We start from the raw sequence: 23,810 nt of genomic DNA on the forward strand, positions 1-23,810 counted from the left end.
CTCACATATCACTTTTAAATATTCATTATCTTCCCAGATTCTTCCCCTTCTTACTTATACTAATTATGATTATTTATTATTTGTTTCACATCTTTCTTTATTAGTTTTAAATAGTAAAACACAACATAGAAATTAATTGCCTACTTTAAAATTTCTAATTACAATTATTATTATGTTTAATAATTGTTGATAATCACTGTCGTGCCTATCATCAATTCGCGTTGCTCATGTTGTGATTGAGTTTCAAGAATTGTTAAACTGTTGATATAATCACCATTTTCCAAGTAGAGTGAGATTAAAGTTACTTACGTTTAAAACACATTTTAAAAAATAATTCTCCGTGAGTGAGGAAATTATACTATTTTCAAATTAATTATATTGGTTTTGTTTGGTTAGTTAACAAATAGTTAAAAATATCATAAATAAAATGCAATAAAAAAATTATAGACCAAGTATACTAAATTAATAATATTAAACATTACTTTACCTTTTCTAAATAATGTGGGAATAAAATTGTATTTTGAATTTCTTTATTTAAGTATTATTAATAAAATATAATTAATAGAAATTTTCATTGATATATACAATCTTGGTACAGTTTATAAAATAGGAAAGTATTACGGAAACAGTTTTTAATTTTCCTATCCTTTTGTGGCGCTGCTAAAAGAATCATATTTTAGTTTTATAATTAATTAATCTGAAATTGTTTTGATTTGTCTTAACAAAAGAAATTGTTTTCAGTTTCAACTCGAATAGATTGATAAGAAATTGAAATGAAGGAGAGCATATTTATGTTGTGAGACACGGATTTTACAGCAATAATAATAGTTGAAAAGCATAAAGCATAGAGTAGAAAGCAGTGGAAGTTAGTGCAGAATAAGAGCACCACTACTCATAACCCAACCCTTGGAGATCCCAAAGGTTTTATTGTCCCACAAATATGCTACGGGACCTACCCTTCCCACCAAGCTCAGCCATCAACCACCACAACTTTTTTATTTAAATTTTTTTTACAACTTCTTTTATTAATTTTTTATAATATATATATATATATATATATATATATATATATATATATATATATATATACCAGTTTATGATTAATTTGTTTTAAATATTTTTTTAAAATAAATTCAAATAGATCAATAAAATGATAACACACGTTCTATTCCATTCCTATTGTTAAAAAGTTGTTAAAAATAATTGTTAAAATATCAATCTTCTTTTAATTTATAAACAAACGATACCAATCGCGATTCCATGTTGCTTTCAACTTTTCTCAACAATCAACAATAATTCTGTATCTAAAGTTAGGTTTTCGTTTTCTTTTACAATAATTTGATAATACCTTCGTGTGGAGACCGCAAGATTCGTAATGTATAAATTTATAAGCGACAAACGTGTCAGTTTCTCCCAACGCTAAAAAAAGTACTACTTTTAGCTATTTAATCATTTAATATAATTATAAATTGAATTTTAAATTTAAATTTTGTAACATAAATAATACTTTAAAAAATATATATTTTTATTTTAATTATATTAATTTTAAAAATGATTGGGTTAACAAGTGAATTCATCCTTCTTATTATTGCATGTCGGACTGATACACTAAATGGGACAAATAAAATTAACACACTAAAAAAATGTCAGCTAGACAACGTCTCTGTTGGTTTTATCAGAATATTTTAAGAGAGAAAAAAAAAAGTGATATTTATAATGCCACTTTTGTAACGACTCTAGATTTAACAATATTTTTCTCACAAAAACCTGTACCATAAACTAACTACAAGTTACTATCACAACTTTTGTAGATTTTATGACAAAAATTATACAATTAACTAATAACAAATTATTGTAACAACTCCAACATATTGTAATATATATATATATATATATATATTGAGCTGATACTTAATGAAGGAAAACTAAAATTATGCTGAAATATGTTGTTAGAAGGCAACACCATGAAAAAAAAAAGTTATAGAGAAGACAGACAATTTAAATACTAACAATCAATTAATTAATACAACTTAAAAAAATATTATATTTTAAAACTGTACCAGATTCAAAAGTTAATAAATCAATAGAAACTTTAGGTGGAGCATTCAGCTTAATGCATCAATAAAAGTATTACATTTTTAATCTTTTTGGCTTATCTTCACTCTGGTTGTGTTTGTCATTTTGTGATCAATTATTAAGTTTAGTAGGGAGTGTAAATTTACCGGTTTGTACAAGTGAAATTCAACTCGAATTCTTCAAACAGAGTTTTAAATTTGAAAGTATAAATAAAATATACAAAAATCTGGACTTATAAATAAAAATTGTAATTAAAAGGCAAGATTCTCCTTAAATTAGATAACCATTAATAAAATTCAAGTATTTTATCGTACGAACAAAACAATAAAACAATAACAAATTTTCAAATTTATCTAATCCATATAAGTTAGGTCGGACTCAAATGAGTCAAAACTAATAAATCTCACAAAATTAAAAAGTTCATATAGAAGAAAAGTTTACATGATTAAAATAACGACAAAAATTTCGTAAGACATAACTAATCCATCAACTATATTGTATGAGTTGATAAGAAAAAAGTTTGATTAGATAACCTAGCCTTAGACTTAAATCAACTCGATTTAATTTTTAATTCAAAGTTATTCAGATTAATATTTGACTCAACTCAAATAAAACTATTTTATTTTTGAATTAATTAAAATATTATAATGAAATCAAATTCATCTTTCCTACCACCTTAGTTTATTTTAATATCAAATTTTGTCAATTTAATTTTTTAGTTCATGTTGATAAAAAAAAAAAGATTTGTTTAAGAGTACATTAAAATTGATTATTAATCAATTTGACACTTTTTAATATATTCATTTGAAACATAGAATTTATTATTTTTACATGTATTAACTTATCTATACTATAGCTAAATAATTTTATAGTCTTAAAACTATATTAGTTTTTTAAAATATGTTAGCTTTTCATTACTTTAACAGCTTAATAATTATGAATTATTAACTAAAAATCTGTCCATGACTTTTAAACTAGTTATCATGAAAAATATATTAACTCATCATATATGATCGTTAGTGTACTGAATTATTTTCTTTCTATTTAATATTTGAGAAACCGGTCATAATAAAACATAGAGTAAAGATAATTGACTACGTTTTAGTTCAAAAAATATACTTAAGAGGTAAATCATTCATAATTCCATATACGATTAAAATGACTGTTAAAATAATGTACAAGTGCAGACAACATAATTCAATTAACATTTATAAAAACTAAATGGACGCAGATCTTATTCAAACTATAAATTTGTAATGAAATCCTTAACTATACACACATGAAATAACGCTAATAATAGCCCTGAAAGAAAATCCGCATTAAGAATACTTCAGAGTATAGTATTTGCTGAAATTGTTTTAGTAGATTGACTAGACACAACTTGTGTGTAGATAGAACCCGACCATATTACGACAACTAAAATATAATATGTATCTATATGTAGTCTGAATCTGCGTCTCTTCGAAAATGTTGCAGATCTGGATGACCGTCATATCCTGGTCTCCTAGGATTCCTGTAGCACGGGGAGTCAGAAACGCTGTGTATATATTTTATTTTATTTCACTAATTTTTAAATATCTTCATACATGTACACCAAAAATGAGATTCTTTTAATCATTTGAGAAAATCTTAAATCAGGCAAGCATAACAATTTTCCCAGCTATACATTTTCACTAACACTTAGCCGAGCTTAAGGTCGTGTTTTCGAAATAATCTATTTTTAAAATTATTTTTAAAATTTAAGGAATCGAATACCCTCAACCAGCTCTCTACTTGTTTTTTTTTTTTAAATTCTTCTATCTGAATCACTACCCCTTTAACAATAATCCCAGTTCAGACTTAAAACCGGGTTTCACTTTCAACATCCTATGTACAATAACATTAACATACATAAAAGAGAACAGCATATAAAAGAGAACAATACATAGAATACGTACATGGGTTAAAAATGCAAATGACATTATTAAAGCAATATATTTATATGAAATACACGAGTCTTTGAGCCATACCTTGCAAATCGGTTGGGTTCAAAACCAGGAACAGCAGGAGGACCATATGGATCAAAACGCGCGCCCGGAGGAAGACCCCTATTTACACAGATTTATATCACAAATATGCTTAAAAATTAGCCACGGGTACAAGATACAGGGCAGGCAAGAGGCACTTAAGACTCGAGGCGGAAGGCACCAAACCCCACTGAATATAGAGAAACAGCAAAAAAGGTAAAATTCATCCTACCCTATCCACTTCCTCGTTTATTTCTCCATTCTTTTCAAAACCACTCATTTTTCCCATTATTTCAGTTAAAGTAAAAAAGAGGTAAGAAATTTTAATAAAATTCAGTTTTATTGTTGAAAAGTCATAAATTTTAGTTGAATTAACTTTTAAATAAAAAACGTTAATGCATGCCGACTGTGATACGAAACCAAAGAATATAAAAGATAGAGAGAAAAAACAATACTCTTTAAAATATTTTGGGCGAAATGACTTTTTAGACTAATGCAAGTTCTGACACCATTGAAACCATTCAGCACATAAAAAGAACAGAAAACTACTCCAAAAAATATGAAACGGACCAATTCACCCTCTTCTATTACATAAAGAAAGTTGGTGTTTTTCATTAGCTGGGGTCTATTAAACCCAATGCCCATTGGTTAGGCTCTCTCGCAGAAAACACAGTCAAGGAGTAAGTGATGGACATTGCCTCAGCAAGAAGTTGGAACCTTCCCTCCCTACCCTCACCTCAGCTAGCAAGGCATGCCTTTTAGGTTTCACAGCCTTTAACTACACCGGTAACTCTGAAATTTAAAAAAGAAAAGAAAAGAAAGAGAGATAGAGAGAGATCTAAGCAACTTACGGCATTCCTCCAGGAAAAGCAGGATCTCGACGAACACCACCAAACCACATGGGGTCATCAGGCCCTGATTCCAAATGTTGAACTTAGTATCGACTATTACGGTTATGAAAAAATAATACCCAATTTCGTAAAACTAAATTGAAATATGTTAAACTTGCCTATATGCATGCCCCCACCAATGCCATGACCACCCCTGAAATCAAGGGAGGAGAGTTTCAAGGGGTAAAAGGATTAGAAAAAACAGGAGGGTGAACAACTATGTTAAGAGCATGAAAAAGCAATGCAGGTAAAGAATACCTTGAAGGAAACACTCCAGCAGGCGGCCCAGGAACAAGATCACTACCAGAACCAATGGGAACTGAAGGGAAAATAATCCTGTAGAAAAGGAAACAAAATAGTAAAAACACAATTAATAAGTACGAAGCAAGAAAGGCAAGTAGCAGTTATATGCAGAACATTTAAAAGAATGATACTAAAACCAGCTTGGCACGTAGGCAAGTGATGGTTCCATTTCTAATAAGCATGCCATTTAGGAGGAAAAACAGAAAAAGGGTCTTCTCAGAGAGTAATTAACAGTAAATTATTCCTCTCCAGGAGGAAGAAAAGAAATAGTGGTATTCACCACTGTCCATGGATAATTTGCGCCAGAATGTATGTCATCCTTCAATTCACGATGAAGAAATTCATCGTTGATCAAGAAACATAAATATGGCATCATAGTCAATAAGTTTCTTAAAAGAATATTTAGCACCGTGAGCATCCATGCAAGTGGCACGATAGGAACCAGGGCTCAACTGCCCCGGCTGCCAATAATCTGGAACTAAAAGGACCCTAGAAGTATTCATGGAGGCCTAAGATTATCATGACTTGCAAGGGAATAGCACGGACTGACTTATATAAAGAATTAGGGGAGAAATTTATTTATGAAGAGAAAGCAGATCTGATGAATTTGTCTAAATATATAAATTCAACTGGGGTGGGGGATTTTGGTCATAACTTGCGACAAAGGGGAATTTTTATTGGAACTGGGAACATCGTTCTTTCATATCAGTCTGTTGATCTAATTTAGTTCTGTAATGCCACCTTTTCTATATAGGAATGGTGCATTCGTGCAAGTTTCGGGGACATTGTTCAAAGCTCGCAAACTACAATCATAGATACTGGTATGATCACGGTAGAATCTGTTCTCACATACCAAAATCAATCAATCCCAAGATCTCTGATCATTAAAATGGTCCATCTCAAATCTCACAGCATGTGCAGTGTCCATAAATTACACACCAATTTGCAGAAAACTCAATCCCGATCAGAGAGTCAGATGAACTTGGCTAGGTTAAGATAATTTTGTGCAAATCGACTAGTTTAGTTGAGGTGCAGAAACAAGCACTGTTTGAAGACATATCAGGACATCCTTCAACTTGATAGAATCAGAGGAAACTATCATCGTGTATAAAAGACATCATAATTAAAGGCATGCGTAGACAAATTATCCCAAAATTAATAAGCACATACCACAGACCGCTTTCATAATTTTCAAGTACGGAACATCAACTACACTAGACCCTGACATATAGATCTATGAACTTTAACGCTCAAACTTGGAACAGTAAAAGTATGTAAAATCAAATAAATGATAATCAATCCATTGAGCAGTAACAAAAATCATTGAAATGACGAAAGCAACAGAGTAATATTAAACCCTTACTGAGTTGGAGGACCAGCAGGTTCACCAAATCCACCAACAGGCTCAGGTATCTGTTGTCTAGTTCTGTCCCTTGTTTCTGAGCTGTATAGAAGAGAAGGAGACAATTTTTCAAAGAGGATCCCAGTTCATAAAAAACATTTTACAATAAAGCTTTTATATAAAGGGGTAATGCCACAGTTATCCAATACAACGACCCAACACTAAAATAAATGGGTAGATTTTCTCAATTGACATGATTACATTACGAAAACAGAAAGCTGAACACAGGTCATTGAAAATGTTTAATAACTCTACTGGTTCGTCTCGCTATACTAGTTATCCACAAAAGAAGTGATATTTAATTTTCATCCACTGAGTTATAAATTACCATCAATCATGCATTTTGGATATAATAGCCTGATGGTGTCAAAATCTTTAAACTGATATTTTCATTCAGTATAAATGTAAAAGTTTAAAACTTCACAAAATGGGCTAATTCAGAAAAGTTGAAGCATTCACTATCACTGAGTTACACAAGATGTGCGCTCCCAGTTAACATTAAAAAAGGACAAAGTTCACAGATCCAAATTCACCTTCTACTTGATGAGCTGGCATTAGCAGAACCATCTAATTTAGACAAGATGTCCCCGTCGATTCTCTTCACAAGCTTACCCAAATTCTTGAACTGCTGAGCATAATTGCTGCCCCCATCCTCTCCGGCATAGTCTCCAACACTGCAACAAAAAATCACACCCAAACACCATGTCAAAGTGAGCACACAATTCAGCACAACAAAAAACCCCAACCTGCAAGAGTCTAAACTTGAGTGCAAACCCTCAAAATGGTTATAGTTTATTGAATCAGATATTCGAATTGTGAATTGTTTTTCATATACTTTTGAATCGTGAATCAAATCTTGGTTTGAATCATAGTAAACAAAATTCTAAAACAATCACTAATTTTTACAAAAAAGAATAAAAAAATATAACTAATTCAATTGTATTTTATTTCAAAAAAAATAAATAAAAAATAATCCTTAAAAAGCTAATTTAATATAAAGAATATAAGAATAAATACATACTAATTTAAATAATATTGAGAATTTTTTAAAAGAAATTAAATAAAAAATAATTAAACAACAACTAATTTTATAAAAAAAAACATGTTATAACTTATAACACTTTATATTAATTTAAACAATAACTTTTTTTTTCTAAAACATAATATTACTTTTTAAAAAAAAATAAAATATGATATATAAATTATGACTGTAACTGCAAAATATGAAAGTAAGTTTTATGATTAAATTTGTCAGAGAACAGATAAAAAGATGAAAAAGAATTATATTTTAAAATATTACTGTAAAAAAAAATTTCAGATCTCTCTTGATCTTCTTCCTCCTATTCATCTTCTCCCGGTGTATGATTATTTTAGTATGGTTAGAATCGTAAACATAGTATGACTATTCTCTAATCTTCTTCTCAGTTCATCTCTCTCATCTTCTCCCTTCTCCCTATTTATCTTCTCCAGTTCTCTATTTAATGTTTATCTTCTGTGTTTGTCCTATTATCTGATGTTTTCTCCCTTCTCACTATTTATCTTATCCAGTTCTCTACTTAGTATTTGTCCCATTCATCTTCTCCGCCGTTCATCTTTTCAACCGAACTTTCATCTTCGTTGAGTTTCTTTTCCTATATGTTCCTTTCTAATTTTGTCAGTTTTTGTTCCTTCATCATGAATCGTATGTGATGAAAACTGAATCGCGAATCACTCGATTCAGGTTACAGAACATCAAACGATTTGAAACGAATCATATTCGAATCCTACTATGTTTACGATTCTAACCATACTAAAATACTCATAAACCCTAGTTAATCAATCAGAACATGTAAACAACTAAATTTTCAGCCAAATTGAAAAGAGAAAAGTATCACTTACTCAATCTCGAGGCTTAAAGGCTCGGAAGACCCTTGAGACAAAACATGAACTAGCAATTTGTCATTCATGACAAGGCACTTGACAAGCACTTTCTCCGAAACTTTGTCTGGATTCGCGTAAACGAACGCGTACTCTTCGTTTAGCTCGTTCCAGTTATCAACGGATACTTCATCTACAAACAAATCACAGCACATCAACAAACATAAAAAATCAGCAACAAAAAATGAAAAGTGAAGCATAAAGGGAAAACTTTGGTTTCTTAAATTTCTTCATTATTACCATTTGATGGGTCAGAAAACACATTGTCGGAGAGAGCCTGGGGACCCGTGGCGGTAAGGACATAGCCGGAGGCTAGGAAGGAGGAGTGAATGGCAAAGGCGACTTTATCGTTTCGATTGCGGAAGGTTGGCCTCGCGGCCCTGATCACGGCAAGCACCGACTTTTCACTCGCCATCCAACGTTTTCAACAAGGGCGAATTCTTGTGTTTCTGTTGTAATTCAGAAAACTTTTGAAACTGAATAGTTCAATTACTATCAAATTAAAATGGGGTGGACGAGGGTTTAGATGTGCTTTGGAAGAATTGGAGAGGCTTCCAGTATTTTCAATAAATAAAAAAATCTTATTAGACTTTCTTAAATCTCTTCTTTTTTTCTTTTTTTTTTTTTTGGTTGCGTGCCCTGTGATTCTTATGACGCGTTGTTTTAAATAAATGTATATTCAGTTTTATATATAGGAGATTTTAGAAAATGTGTACTTTTATATATTTTAGAAAATATTAGTATTTAATTATTAATATCTAAGTATAGACTTTACACTTGAATAAGGTGCAAGCATGCATGACTACCCCATTAGTGTATTTTATTTTCTTACACTTACCTGAATAAAGGGCACTTTCTTTCTGTACCCTTTTTTTCTTCCTGCACTCCCATGGAACATGATAACCCACTACTATTTTTCATTTTATTCCAAATTTGAAAACATATTTCATTGTGTAATCTAAAACTACATTATGAATTTTACAGTCATAAATGCATTAAAAAAATACATTATATTTAAATTACATTTAATAATAAAAAGGAGTATATTTATTGATAAATATAATAATTTAGACTATAAATAAAATATTCATATAAAAATAATTCTACATATTAGATAAAATTATTATGATCTGTCTCTATTTATCATTAAAATATTTCAATTACTCTTAATAATATCTTATTAGTATTAAATGACTGTTTTAACTAGTAAATTCAATAAATCTAGAAAATAAACAAAAAAATATTTATATTTTATTATTAATATTATAATTAATAATAATATTATGTTAAATAATAATATAAAATTAATAATAATATCATATTATATAATTCGGAGTATTTCTTAATTAAAAATAAATTTAGAATTGTATATTAATCCAGGTTATAAACAAAAAGCACGTTGTAAACCGTGTAGTCTAGAATTATAAATAATAATGGAATGAGACGAGAATGAATTTTATTATTCCATCTTCGTCCTTTTTTTTTCTTTCTACGATAATCTATTTCATTTTCAGTGTTTGAGTTCTGGTTTAATGTTTTCTTAAAAGAGTTCACATTGATGACCACAACTAGTGATAAAAATTACCAAGAATAGTGAGAGCAGGATTCTCTAACTTTTAAACATCCTGAAATCTAAATTTATATATATATATATATATATATATATATATATATATATATATATATGTTTCCGTAGATATTTTGTGGGATCGAGACACTAATCTGGATGACGCGACTTTATCACTTTCTAATGCTTGGATTGGGTTCTCTATCTTCTTTCCGCTTGAGTCGCTCAATCGCCTGCAATCTTGTTTGCTGATCTTCAAACTTTGACCGGCATTCCGACGCCCAATTCAGGCGTGTATTGAAGAGTCTCGGCTTTGATTGAATATTTAGTGAAGGGTTTTCACTATTTGAGTATTTGAGAATGAGTTGAATGTGATTGGAAGATGATTCGAAGATGAGTAATACCTGACTCGTGGCCTTGACTCTATTTATAGTTTTTCTCATGGACTGATAAAATTCCACTCAAATATAAACATAATAAAATATAAACAAACTTACCTGAAAATCTGTTTAATTGCTAAATATCTTTAAATAAATATTCTTAACTATTTTATATCTTTAATAAGATATATCGTAACCGTTTGGTCTTGATATCATATTGTACAATATATATATATATATATATATATATATATATATATATATATATATATTTATACATTTTAGAATATGTATTAATGTATTTTGAAATGGATAATTTAAGATGTAACTTATAAAAAATACAATTTATAATTTATATTTTGGATTGTGTGTTTTTGAATTTGAAGTTATCTTTTGAAATACATAATTCAAAATATATTCTTAAAAATATATTCTGAAAAATATATTTAGATTTATTAAATTTTTTAACAAAAATAAAATAGAAATTATAGATTTTATGAGAGTGCAGGAAGAATAAAAAAGGGGGTACGATACGCATAAGTGTTGTAACATGGGTTATGAAGCCTATTGAGCCCAAGTGATGTATCCAATACATCTTTCAGACAAACTTTTTATATATTAAATAACGTATATTTTTATATAAAAAATCAATCCCCTCTTGATTATTCCTCCATATCCCTTGTTAAATCAGCCCTAATAGATTTGTTCTTTAGAATGATTTTTTAATTTTGTTAGTTGGGCTCTTTGTCTTGTTTATAATCAATAAAAGATATAATTTCATGCTTCCAGAGTTAGATTCAATGAGAATATCAATTCATAGTACTATCCCTTCCTCCGATTCATTTATAAAGCTTTGTAGAAAATATCCTGTATATAATTCTAAGAATCATCTTATGACAAATATGATTAAGGATAATTTAAAAGATATTTGTTAAATAAATTAATACTATTATTAAATTAGTTAATTCTGAATATATAGGAGTTGAGAGGCAATATTAATTTTAATGTCCAGTAAATATAATTGAAGAAAGTGGGAAGGGTAAGCTGTGACTCAATGCATCACAATACCCAGAAATCCGTCCCTATACATTAATATCTGTAACAGGCGATTACGTTATCAATAGTCCCTCAGATGATTATTGTTACTTATAAAGCAACACGTCCTTGGTTTTAAGATAGTTCTTGTTTGTCCCTTTTCTCTTACACTCTTCTATCTCAACGGTTAGATGTCTCTTTCTTTCTCTCTGTCAGTGGGGTTTTTCTCTCTTTGATTTTTTGATCTCTGTCTGTAACATTTAAAGACACCATTGCTGTTAAGGAACCCTCGTAATTACATCGCTCTGCATCTTGTTAAATCATTAAAGAACCGATCTCTTTTTGGTGGGTTATAAACCTGGGGCAATTTCATTTCCTATACTCAAATTAGCTTTTGCATAAATTTCGAAATGAAATATGTATCGATGTATGTATGTATATGATATTTGATTCATTTTGCAATTGGTGTGGGTTAGAACTTTTTTTATTCCCTGGCTCCAAACCTATGAGTGAAGGATGAAGCCTGAAGGGTCTGTTTGTTTTGTTACTCTATTAACTATGTCTTTTATGTTAACGAGTTGACTTTTCTTTTTAACAGATCAGTTTTTGGTATGGCCACTACTTGCTATTATTTGAATTTGATATGTTAATTACCGATTCTTGGTGGTGTTGCAGAGCATTTGCTTCCACATTGAAGATGGCTGAGGCTACACAGTCTAATGCTGAGTTGTTGGAGTGGCCAAAGAAAGATAAGCGCCGCTTCCTGCATGCTGTGTACCGTGTTGGTGATCTTGATCGCACCATTAAGTAGGATTTTGTTGGTCTGGGTTGTTGAAATTCGCTGTCACGTGTGCTTTACACTGAATTTCTTAACTATTGTTCAGGTTTTACACTGAATGTTTTGGGATGAAGCTTTTGAGGAAAAGAGATGTTCCAGAAGAGAAATTTGCCAATGCCTTTCTTGGATATGGCCCTGAACAATCCCATTTTGTTGTGGAATTGACTTATAGTATGTTCCTGTGTATATTTACTTTTTCTTGCTATCCTCTGATTTGTGTACCTTTTGTCTAGCATCCTTTGTGTTGTATGGAATTGGACATTACTTACCTCCACACACATGTGATGTTTTTGGCCAGATTATGGGGTGACCTCATATGATATTGGAACTGGCTTTGGGCATTTTGGTATTTCAACTCCAGATGTAAGCCAGAGTCTTGCCTTTACCGATGCTTGACCACTCTTTGACCTTTTGTACTGAAATTGAAGTGCATGTATCTTCTACTTTTAGGTTTACAAATTGGTTGAAAACATCCGGGCCAAGGGTGGAAATATCACTAGGGAGCCTGCTCCCGTTACGGGTGGGACATCTGTTATTGCCTTTGTGAAGGACCCTGACGGTTATATTTTTGAGCTCATCCAAAGACCTTCAACCCCTGAACCATTGTGCCAAGTAATGCTTCGTGTTGGTGATTTAGAGCGCTCAATAAAATTTTATGAAAAGGTAACAGTCCAAGTCGTGTTTTTCTTTTCACGAGCATGTATATTTTATTAACCAAATAATGTTCTGTCATATGCTTAATATAATACAGTTGCATAAATATTCATGTTTGTCAACTTAAATTTAAAATTTTTCAAATTTTTTTGCTATTGTCTGCTTATCTGTGCTGATATTCTAGTGTTAAGACTTCTTTGTATTATGGCCCTCAATGATCTCTTGCCTTGTTCATACTCCATTGTTTCTAGGCATGTGGGATGAAATTCCAAGGAGAAGGTTTTGTGTTCAGTACATTCAGTCACACAATATGTAACTCTTTCTTATCAATATAAAATGCCACTTCCAGTCATGCCTTGAACTAACTGCCTAAAAGCTTAAGTTACTACGTGCATTTTGAGTTATCGACTTGGTCATACAGCTCTATAGCATGTCATTAACCAACTAACCCAAAATTGGTAGTTATTATGAGAAGTTTCATGAGTGAATTGTCTAGCATGTTGCCTGGTGCTCTGCTTACCATTGCCCTTTTCTCTTTTTAGGGGGAATGTGGAGAGTGAAGCCTGGGGTTGTGTAGGATGTAGTGCTTATATTGATAATTGAATAACATCTTTCCTTGATTTGTGTGGCATTTTGGATCTGGATCGGAAATTATCAGCCGTTGGTAGTAATGGACTTAAAAATCCTGATATTGCATCTGGTATATCATGTTTTTAACTTTTGATCTTTAGGTGTGTTTGGTATTTTTTATGGCACACATTTGGATGCTTTCTCAACCCAATCCATTTATGTTGGTTGTTTAGGTGAATGTCTGTTTGAGCCATTATAATGGAAAATCAAGCTCACCTTAATTCAACTGGGTTTTATTGACTAAGGATCGTGTTTTGGTTCTTATTGGATCATCTTTGTGCAGGCTTTAGGTTTGAGGGTCGTAAAGAGGGCTGATAGACCTCAACAAAAGGTGAGTTTCCTTATTCTTCTTAGCATTCCACTCAAGCCAGGACATATATTGTACCTAAGCTTTGACTTAAAATTTTTCCTGTATTATGTTACATATATTACAGTATACTATAGTCCTGCTTGGGTACGCAGACGAGCAAGAGACAACTGTGTTGGAGCTTACGTATAACTATGGTGTTACTGAATACACCAAGGGAAATGCTTATGCACAGGTTGGTAAATACGTATTTATTATGTTATATTTCCTTCTGGAAGCCTAAACCGGTTCTTCACATTTCTGTTCTCATTTGAACAAAATTAATTTGTTGTACTTAACAGGTTGCTATAAGTACGGACGACGTATACAAGAGTGCTGAGGTTGTGAACATAGTCACACAAGAGCTTGGAGGAAAGATTACTCGGCAACCAGGGCCAATTCCTGGACTTAACACAAAGATCACTTCTTTCGTAGACCCTGATGGATGGAAAACTGTGAGAATTTTATTTTTGATATAGTTTTAATGTTGTAAGGGGTGGCTTACTTTCTGTTTGTTTTAACATAGAATCATGAACTGAAATAATAGGTTAGTTATGACGCAGAACACGTACACATGTTCTTACCCAGAGGCAACTACAGCTGTAATTTTACAATAGTAACATAAACTACGGAATAGAATATGCTTTAATTGAACTTGCATTACTTTTTAATAACTGAACCTCTTATGCAGTTTTAATTATGAGTATGAACAAAACAGTTGATTCTTTAGAGCTGAATGTTTGTCGATTATGATCTATGAATATGAAATGCAGAGCAGGAAGTTTCTCATGTATAAAGAAAGGGTGTTTAACCAAAGAAAAGAAGAATGTAATATACCAACCTGTGACCTTAACTGATCATACATTTTGTGTTCTGTCAACTGTCATGCTTTTCTGAATAATATTTGAATTGCTAGCAACAAAGGATGTCGTGTCTCAGTATATTTTTAACTTCCTTTTGCAAGTCTTCAGCTTGTATTTCTCTAACTTTTGAGTCAAGTATTGTATTTATCTAGATTTCCTCACAATCTACTCACTGCTTTCTTGAAAAAAAAGAGATAATAACTATGCATTTTGATCATGTGCATATTTCTATTGCCTTGCCATTATTAATGACAAGTAAGTGGTAAGCGTGTGATTCGTTTTGTATGAGTTTTGCAGGTTTTGGTTGACAATGAAGATTTTCTGAAGGAACTGGAGTGACAAGTGTTGTATGAATAAATAAGTGATAAGATCGTGTGTGTTTATTTTCAATGTGGTGGTCTTCAGTATGTGACTTTATAATTGATTGAGTACGCAGTTTAAACTTCCATTTGCTGATGTTTACCGAGGAATAATTATGATTTATTAGCGCAGAACCTAAATCAGTTTCAGCCAAATTGCTCGTATGTGTGATGGTTCCAAAGAATTAGTTGTGTAAGTCAAATGAGATTCCCATCTTAATACTATTTAGGCTTAGATATAATTTTTAGTTTTGCATTTTACAAAATTCTGAATAATCTTTCTTATAATTTTAGTCCTTATGTTTTACAAAATTAACAATTTTTTATTCTTAATTATTTTTATACAATTTTAATCCCTTACCTTTTAGTTACCTATAATTTTATTTAATTTTTTATTTTAAAAAACATTTCAAAAAAGTTTATGCTTATCAAATTAACTTTTTCTTATTTGTTTGAAATTATTAATTATGTTTTGCAAGGATTTAAGGCAAATTTAAGAATTTTTTTTTTAAAATTTCTAAGGAAAACTTATAAATTGATTGAGAAGAACAAATCTATGGACCAAAATTATGTATTTTATATAAAAGAATCAAAGGAATATAATTATGGATTAAATTTGCTTTGAAAAATTGAGACTAAAATTGAAAATAAGTAGGCTAAACTTTTTGAAAATAGGCTAAAGGACTTCTCAAAAAAGTAGGATAAAATAGAGTAAGATTATAGTCCAACATTTTTCGAATTGAATCAACCAATGCATCTCACTATTACTTGTCATCCATCTATCCTTAATTTAAAATTTATCCAGAGTAAGCAAAAAATTTTGTAATAAATAATAATACTATTATTTTAAAATCAAGTAAAAGAATTAAAATTTACATGATCTTTCTTTTGTAGTTAGTTCTTTTCATAACAACAGAGTTTAAGAAAGATAGAGTTTCAAGAATGCATTAAAAATTTCAGATTTATTTACAAAGTTATTTAGAAATAATTTTTAGTTAACATATTCGACAGAGCTTCAAAAACTTGCTTGTGGAAGGAGAAAATCCTCCAAAAACAACCCATGTTTCACAAATAAATTGTATTCCATAAATAATTTTCTAGGAAGGACATTGCAGGGAAATGGAGATTTGAAATGAGTTGTTTTGTTCTGTACAAAAAGTCTATCCAGCATCTTTTCTTCAGCTACAAATTTTCTATGTCAATGTGAGATTAATAATACAAAATTAATTTCAGTAATCAACAAACCAACCAGCAAAATTGAATGAATAAGATCAATATTAATCAGATATTTTATTCCTCAACAATAATGAAATGTACACTGGAAAATAAAGTACAATTGTAATAAATTATTAGAAAATTAACAGTTTAAAATTTTGATAAAATAAAATACATATTGAACAAAAAAATAAAATTAATTATACATTTTAATTAATGATTATTACTATATTTTATAACTTATAAAGTATTTATAACATCTATCTATTTATTGTCAATATACATTGCAACCATCACATTACCAAATATTTCTATAATATTTTTTTTTTCTATTGACACATCAATTCAACTATAAATCCATATGATGATGAAATATTAGAACAACTTTAGGGAAAATGGATTTTTATATATCAACAAAAAATAGGATGATAGTTAACTATGACATGTTTATTAAATTTCAGACTTAGATGAAATATTCTTATTATATTTGCATATAAATGATAAGAAATGAATATACAATCTCTTTAAAATAAAATTATATTTCTTTTATCATTAACGTGAAACATAAATGAAAAAAAAAATAGAAACAATTTTTATTTGAAGTTTGATTTTGTTAAAAAATTGTGATTTTATTATTGCTAAAAGTTGATGAGATTGATAGTTGGTATGCAAATTTAATTATGTAAATTTGAAACAATTAAAACTCATCATATACAAAACTTGAGGTATAATAAATCACACACATTGAGAAGCCTATAGAATAAACTGAGACACATCTTATACAGTTATCATCATATCAGTCTCACTGGGAGTTAAGGCGATAATAATAATTCCTTCAGAAAGAATACCTTATAACAAAACACACACACCTATTTCTAACAATTTGAACCCACAAAAAAAGAAATTATTAATAAAAACAATTATTTATTAATAGTTTTTGACATATTGGTAAACCTTGAACCTAATGGCTCTTTTCCTAACATAATCATTTAACTATTATAAAATGTATGTTATAGGTCTAAATTCGATATCTACCCAGAATTTTTCTATTAAAAGGAATATAATTTTGATGTCTGTCTCGTCCATAGTTGATAGAAAATAAAGAAAAATGTTTGTCTCAGTGCTCTCCAAATCTTCTAAAACTGCGATTACATTCTAAAACACCTATAATATATATGGAGATGAGAAGAAAATGAGGGCTTTAAAAAGCTTTTCAAGGATAGTATCTTCTCTAGTATTTAATTCAAGACGAACCTTTCGTCCACTGGATAACAACCAAGAATTCGAAAAAATCTTGTACATTCCTGAAACAAAGGAGAAAAGAGCCAACAATTTGAGTAAATATCGTATTATACACCATTTTCCTTATATATCAGTTATCTTATATTTCAATAGGCATGGTTGCTTATAAATTCTCACAAATATATTCCACTGTCACCAGGGAAGATAGGCAAAGAGAACTGTAGAAAGGAGGATTGATATATATTTTCATGCTAATTGGCTGACCTGCAAATTTTCTAGAGCATTTCGTGCACGAGGATCTGCCAAAGAAGCTTCAAAATCAATGTATAAAAGGTACTTAAAGGACCTGCCACCAGAAAACTTCATGTCTAAGACTAACTAACATTTAGAACATATATATACTTAGAACAGTCAAAAAACCATATCATAGAGTAAAACCAAACCCCATTCCCCATGTTTTCCCTTCCTATTTTGAACTCCAAAGTTGGATATATGCTTTCCAGGGTAAAGATATCATATGCTTGTTAACATGTATCGAATGATTAAATTGATTTTTACATTAAACCCTCCAATTTTTCTTTGACTACTTATGGTCATTTAATTGTATAGTGAATCTATGGATTACATACTGATACCATTGAAATTCTCAAATGAGAAACAAAATTCATTACTCACTTAGGACTTCCTTCTTTTGAATCATCAACTGCACTTAATGGACAATGCTTCAGCGGGCGGCTCTCTATCTGAAATCACACCAAGAATAAGATGAAAGAAGCACGAGTTTTAATTTCGAAAATTATTGTAGCACACCTTTGACAAATTAATGTTCCTCAAGGCAAATGCTCCCAGGGCTCTGAATAGTACAGTAGGATCTTCGTCTAGACTGAAAACAATGCTAGTCTGGAGCGACAATTCATGAATTTCATCAGCAAATTCATAAAAATTATATATAATAATGTTTTTTCTCCCACCTTATAGGGCCTGTCAGTTCCTGGAATTATAGGATCCCTTCCAAGTATCAGAAAGCGAGTAACATTAGCTTCATCATCCTAGCAAAAAGAAAATGAATCAGCATAACTTCAATCTATAGAGATCATCCACAATACAGACATGTTTTTTTTGTTTTTGTTTTTGTTACACATATTGTCTTGTTATCAAATATAAAAGATAGAATAAAAACAGTAAGCAGTAAGAGTAGTCAGTCATTGTTTGGTCATCCATATGCACGTATCTGCATGCCTTAGATTCTCAGGCTTGATTATTTTGATACTCTTTTTGATACTGTATGTGAACACTTAAAATACGTTGACTAAGTATAACTTTTTATTGAAAAAAATACTTTGATACTCTTTATACTCACATCCCATTTTCATGTAATCTTATTGAAAAATTCTCTCACTGGTTATCAATTTGTCAAGTTATAATTTCTCTTCTTTTTATTTTAAAATCATAAAAGTATAAACATATATAGGTCTACAGTATCACTTAATGCAAGTTGCTTATTTTTTTTTTATTGTTGTTTTTTTTCTCTTTTATGTGCATATCCTTAGAAAAGCAACTTATTAGTAAAATATAAAGTGACGACATTGGGATATTATAATTACAGTGAAGTTTTCTTGAGTGATACTTTATCAAGAAAAAAAAGTAATTACTGTCATATACTGACATATTTAAAACTGCAACTATAATCTAAGAACTCAATAACACAAATAAGGTATGGATCTTCCATTTCACACACTCTTCGTTCTTTTAAGATCATGTTAATTACCTGCCTAAGCAGCATGAAAAAGTTGGAATGTTTTAGGCATTTGAGACGTCAAAAAACAAATGATCGGAAAAGTGATATGTAGCTCCCAATACTAAGGTTTGGCCAAATGCATTATTGTTAATGCTATTTAAGAAACTTTATTGATCAGGTTAGGGAAAGCCTTATATGGATGGGTAATGATACCATTTTAAAACAAATTGGCGTAAACATTGAGAAAGTAAATAAGCATCATCGTATCTATTTGAAGAAAACGAGATATCTTGGAAGATGCTAATCATGAATGAATATGCATAAGCTCCCAGCTCCAATGATCTCATTGTTAATATGAAGACATGTTGCGACAAGATAGAAAACCAAAGAGTAAGTGTAAATTGTAGCAGTTGAGTCTTCCAAAACATGTAACTGAAGTCCTACCTGGATTCCTTCAGCTAGAATGTCGAGGCCATATAGTTCTGCTGCCCTTGAACTTGCAATAGCTCCTATGTCCCTTCTTCCGTCTAAGGCCACAGCCTGTTCACAATGTCCAAATCCTTATTAGGACATGCAACTGTACAACCTAATCCGTGCATGTTTTCAGTGGAGTAGAGAAGATTTATAAAATACCCTAGCAGCTGCAGCACTGTCATCTACAGCAATGTTGGTAACACCTAAATCAGTAAGCATACTCTCACATTGAACAAGAGCCTGCATGTAAGGAGATTCTTTTAGGAGTTATATGTTGGTAGGCCATCAATAATCATGTTAATGAAAGACTTGTGAAAGACTTTTTAAACAGACATAAAATAAACAAAGTTTTAGTTGGCATAATATCAGTTGAAAAGTCCTTCCTCCTCACAAAAAAATCATATTATAGTTTAAAATAAAAACAATGAAGAAATACCTTCTATTTATTTGCCAAATGACGAAAGAATATTGGAATAAAAAACCTTAATATTGTAAGAAATCTAGACAGAGAAAACTGCAATAAAATAATTATTTAACCAAAACAGCATCTTTTCTATTAAGATTCCAATTATGAATAAGGTAGAAACTCTCATACTTGGATAAAAGTTCCATATCTAAAGATAAAAAAACATTTTCAAAAATATTTATAACTGAAATTAATTTGAAGTTTGATTAGGAAATAACATTATGATGTAATATAAAAGGTTAATGCAATACAAAAATATATAGACTCATTAAAAATATATTATTTTTTTATATCTTGAAGAAAATAAAAACATGCATTTTACTTCAATCATAACAATTTATGATCACTATAATCAAAGACGGGAGATAACACAACTTAAAATAAAGAAAAATGAAATTCTAGAAGTTTTAAATGTATTGTTAACATTGCATGAAAAGTTAAGTGGACTGGTGCTAAGTGTTTATAGTTTTATGAAAGGCTTGAAAATTTTGTACCGTGATTATTCTGCAGTACCAGAAACTTGTAGCAATTGTGTATAGGAAACTTAATGATTATCAGTAAATAGTATATGACAGCTTGTATTGTTACGCGTGACAAAAAAACATTCAACAACCAGTTTATTGAATGAAAGTCATACTAAGTAGCTAGTTTTGTATTACACTACTACTGATGTTCTATTATTTATGTATCTCAGTTACCATTTTTCTAAAAACTGGTTAATTAGTGGCATCTTAAAGCATGATTATGTGTGAAAAAAGATATGGAAAAGAATGAAATGTATAACAGCCAACCTGCGGATGACTCATTACAGATGTAAGGTCTTCTTTTTTCACAGCTTTGAGTCCCAAGAGACAGTGTTTAATTGGCAAATGAAGCTCCCCAACAATGTGTAGCTTGTGGCGTAAAAGTAAGTCATAATTACGGTGGATGCTTCCAGCAATGCAACTTTCGATTGGAAGAACAGCTTTATCCACCAACCATGATTCAACAGACTGCACATAATCACATTCTCATCTATTAGTTAAGACATCATATGGAGAACATAAAGAGATGAAGAAACGAAGAATGTAACCTTGAATGTAGTCTCAAAGTCAAGACATGGAACTGTCTCACAATTTGGATATGCTTTGAAAGCAGCATCCTCATTATATGCTCCTGGAAGGCCCTGTATATTAGGTAATTCACTGGTTAGAAAGTGGTATTATAATGAATCCTTTTTTATCTGAAGAACACTATCAAGCATCATACCTTATAAGCAACGCGCACTCTTGACCTATCACTTGAACAAAAATCATTAGCACGTAATTGCTCTGCAATGGTAGTGACAAAAGGAAGAAGAAAAAGGAAAAATGTCATTGAATTGCTTCTTTGAAGAAATATATAAGGGAAGATAAATGAAACGAAGATGAGTGTCATAAATAAAGATAAATTAAATATAAAAATATAAAAATAATAGATAAATCAAATAATACAGAAATAAAATACAAAGTTATATAAATTAATTAATAGAAATATACAAATTTAAAAAATAAAACAACTAATATGCAATTTAAAATAAATAAAAAATTAATAAAATACAAATAAACATAAAAAAATAATTAACCTTATATAGAATTAGTCATATATGTTAATATTTTCTATCTTTTCTCATTCACTTCCTTTTTCATCTAGGTTAAACTATTCTTTTAAATGATAAAATTTGAAAATTCTTTTAAATAATTAATTTAAGCGTATATATATACTTAAGAATTAATTAAATTTTAATCTTCATGTTTTCTTATTCTTCTTATTACAATTATTATCTTCATGTTTCTCAAAAACCACTATATTTGTTTGTTAATGTTCAAATTTTATCTTAACAAAATACACAAAATATGTAAAACTTTGCAACTCTTATATTTAAAATAATAATAAAATTATACATTTCCTTTTTATTAATTTATATTTATATTATTCAATTTATATTATATCATTCTCAAACATCAAGTAAGTCCATTCATAAACAATTTAATATTAGTTAATATCACAAGTTTAATTAATTAATAAATTAAAAACCAGGGTACCCAAAATATCTATTCGAGACAGAATATTTAACTATGGAAGCATGCTAATTAGATACGTGAGACATGCAAGATTTTCTAACCATATAGCATAGAAATTCTAAAATTAAAATGGAGGCATGTTTAGTAAAACTCACTGTTAATCAGTTTAGCATCCTTGTGAAACCCCTCCAACAACACACTTGGCTGAACCCTGATTCTGTCAGCATTCCCAGAAGACTCAAAACCAGTCACAGCAGCCTTCTCATCTTCCATTGGAGTCAAAGCTTTCGGAGCCGAAACACGCAAACAGCAACATTCCCTCTTGCACCATTTATCAGCTCCTTGTTTTAAATTCACACTCAGTCTAGAACAAGCTGGATGAAAATTTGCCAAACCCAATTGAGGAGTTTTTGCACAACCCCAGATACAACAATCGTTGAGAGCCATCAACATCTCAAGAGCAAAGTCAGAAGGAGTCAACGCTGATAAAAAAATTGAAGTTATACTGTGGTTTGTGAGGAACTTGTTGGGATAATATGATAATAGGGTTATGAACGAACTGTACCTTGAAATGAAAACGAGTTTTGAAATTTGACAATGAGAGAGATCAAGCACGACCAGACCCAGGTAATCAGAAACCGTGTTCTTTTGCAAAGACTGTGCAGCGACACCCTTCCCCTCACTCTATATTTTTTGTTCTTGTCTGCAAGAAATAATATCCATTAAACAACTCTTCTATTAATTATAAATTAATTATAAAGATTAATTTAAATGTTATTGTAATAACTTTAATTGATTAATTCACATTAATAATACATAAAGTTATATACCTTTTTCTATAGATCAAATTAACATATTTTTTTGAATACCTTCTATATATTTTTATAATTTTTATTAAAGTTCATTAAATAAAATATTAAATTGTATTTTAAAAAATACATCATTAATGATAGTAACTGTTAAAACTGTAAGCTAGGTTGGAAAATGTAGAAAGGTTTCCTTTAAGAGTAATATTCCAGTCCCAGCTGTTCTAAAATTTTTAGTAGTGATAAATATGGGACCCTCCATCTATAATATTTAAAAATAAAGATATAAATTTGTGAATTTTTAAAATTTGAAACCCCTCAATAATTTGAAATTCTATGTAGACTGTCTATATAGTTGCACAAGTGATGAACCTTTCTCTTAATTAAGAATTTCTCAAAGAAATACTCCCTCCAGATACATTGACACAAATTAGAGACCACTGGTGAAGGAATTTGAAAGTGGTTTTGTAAGCAAACTTTTTAATTTTATAGTCCAAAAATTTAAATTATGATTCCAAAAATTAACTGATACATTATAAAATTTTTATACTATAAACCAAT

At 30.1% G+C, this 23,810-nt stretch overlaps 3 protein-coding genes across 7 annotated transcripts; 1 reads left to right on the top strand and 2 right to left on the bottom strand.

Moving 5' to 3' along the window:
- Nucleotides 1-3,269: 3,269 nt before the first annotated feature.
- On the bottom strand, nucleotides 3,270-9,155 carry LOC106774549 (probable proteasome inhibitor). The gene is made up of 9 exons (XM_014661580.2): nucleotides 8,835-9,155; nucleotides 8,556-8,727; nucleotides 7,211-7,351; nucleotides 6,639-6,719; nucleotides 5,231-5,308; nucleotides 5,092-5,126; nucleotides 4,934-4,997; nucleotides 4,086-4,163; nucleotides 3,270-3,589 (listed from the first exon to the last, which is right to left on the bottom strand). The coding sequence occupies exons 1-9, from the start codon at nucleotides 9,007-9,009 to the stop codon at nucleotides 3,511-3,513; spliced, it is 903 nt and encodes a 300-aa protein (XP_014517066.1). The 5' UTR covers nucleotides 9,010-9,155; the 3' UTR covers nucleotides 3,270-3,510.
- Nucleotides 9,156-11,561: 2,406 nt separating this feature from the next.
- On the top strand, nucleotides 11,562-15,491 carry LOC106774404 (lactoylglutathione lyase GLX1). Of its 5 annotated transcripts, none has more exons than XM_022786938.1 (9): nucleotides 11,562-11,580; nucleotides 12,252-12,383; nucleotides 12,461-12,585; nucleotides 12,713-12,777; nucleotides 12,865-13,077; nucleotides 13,982-14,029; nucleotides 14,133-14,240; nucleotides 14,347-14,499; nucleotides 14,818-15,118. In XM_022786938.1, the coding sequence occupies exons 2-9, from the start codon at nucleotides 12,274-12,276 to the stop codon at nucleotides 14,899-14,901; spliced, it is 906 nt and encodes a 301-aa protein (XP_022642659.1). In that variant the 5' UTR covers nucleotides 11,562-11,580; nucleotides 12,252-12,273; the 3' UTR covers nucleotides 14,902-15,118. The 5 variants fall into 5 exon arrangements, with proteins under 5 accessions (XP_022642659.1, XP_014516874.1, XP_014516875.1 ...); XM_014661388.2 differs by lacking the exon at nucleotides 11,562-11,580 and adding an exon at nucleotides 11,597-11,762 and having other exon boundaries at nucleotides 14,818-15,116; XM_014661389.2 differs by lacking the exon at nucleotides 11,562-11,580 and adding an exon at nucleotides 11,777-11,921.
- A 2,228-nt stretch (nucleotides 15,492-17,719) lies between these two features.
- Nucleotides 17,720-22,890, bottom strand: LOC106774904 (arogenate dehydratase/prephenate dehydratase 1, chloroplastic-like). The gene is made up of 11 exons (XM_014661928.1): nucleotides 22,599-22,890; nucleotides 21,650-21,711; nucleotides 21,474-21,566; nucleotides 21,193-21,393; nucleotides 20,095-20,175; nucleotides 19,906-20,001; nucleotides 18,695-18,772; nucleotides 18,534-18,623; nucleotides 18,399-18,466; nucleotides 17,988-18,069; nucleotides 17,720-17,785 (listed from the first exon to the last, which is right to left on the bottom strand). Exons 1-11 carry the CDS (start codon nucleotides 22,888-22,890, stop codon nucleotides 17,720-17,722), a joined length of 1,209 nt encoding a protein of 402 aa, XP_014517414.1.
- Nucleotides 22,891-23,810: the final 920 nt, after the last annotated feature.

This window comes from Vigna radiata, chromosome 10, assembly GCF_000741045.1.
Source record: "Vigna radiata var. radiata cultivar VC1973A chromosome 10, Vradiata_ver6, whole genome shotgun sequence".
NCBI classification, from domain to species: Eukaryota; Viridiplantae; Streptophyta; class Magnoliopsida; order Fabales; family Fabaceae; genus Vigna; species Vigna radiata.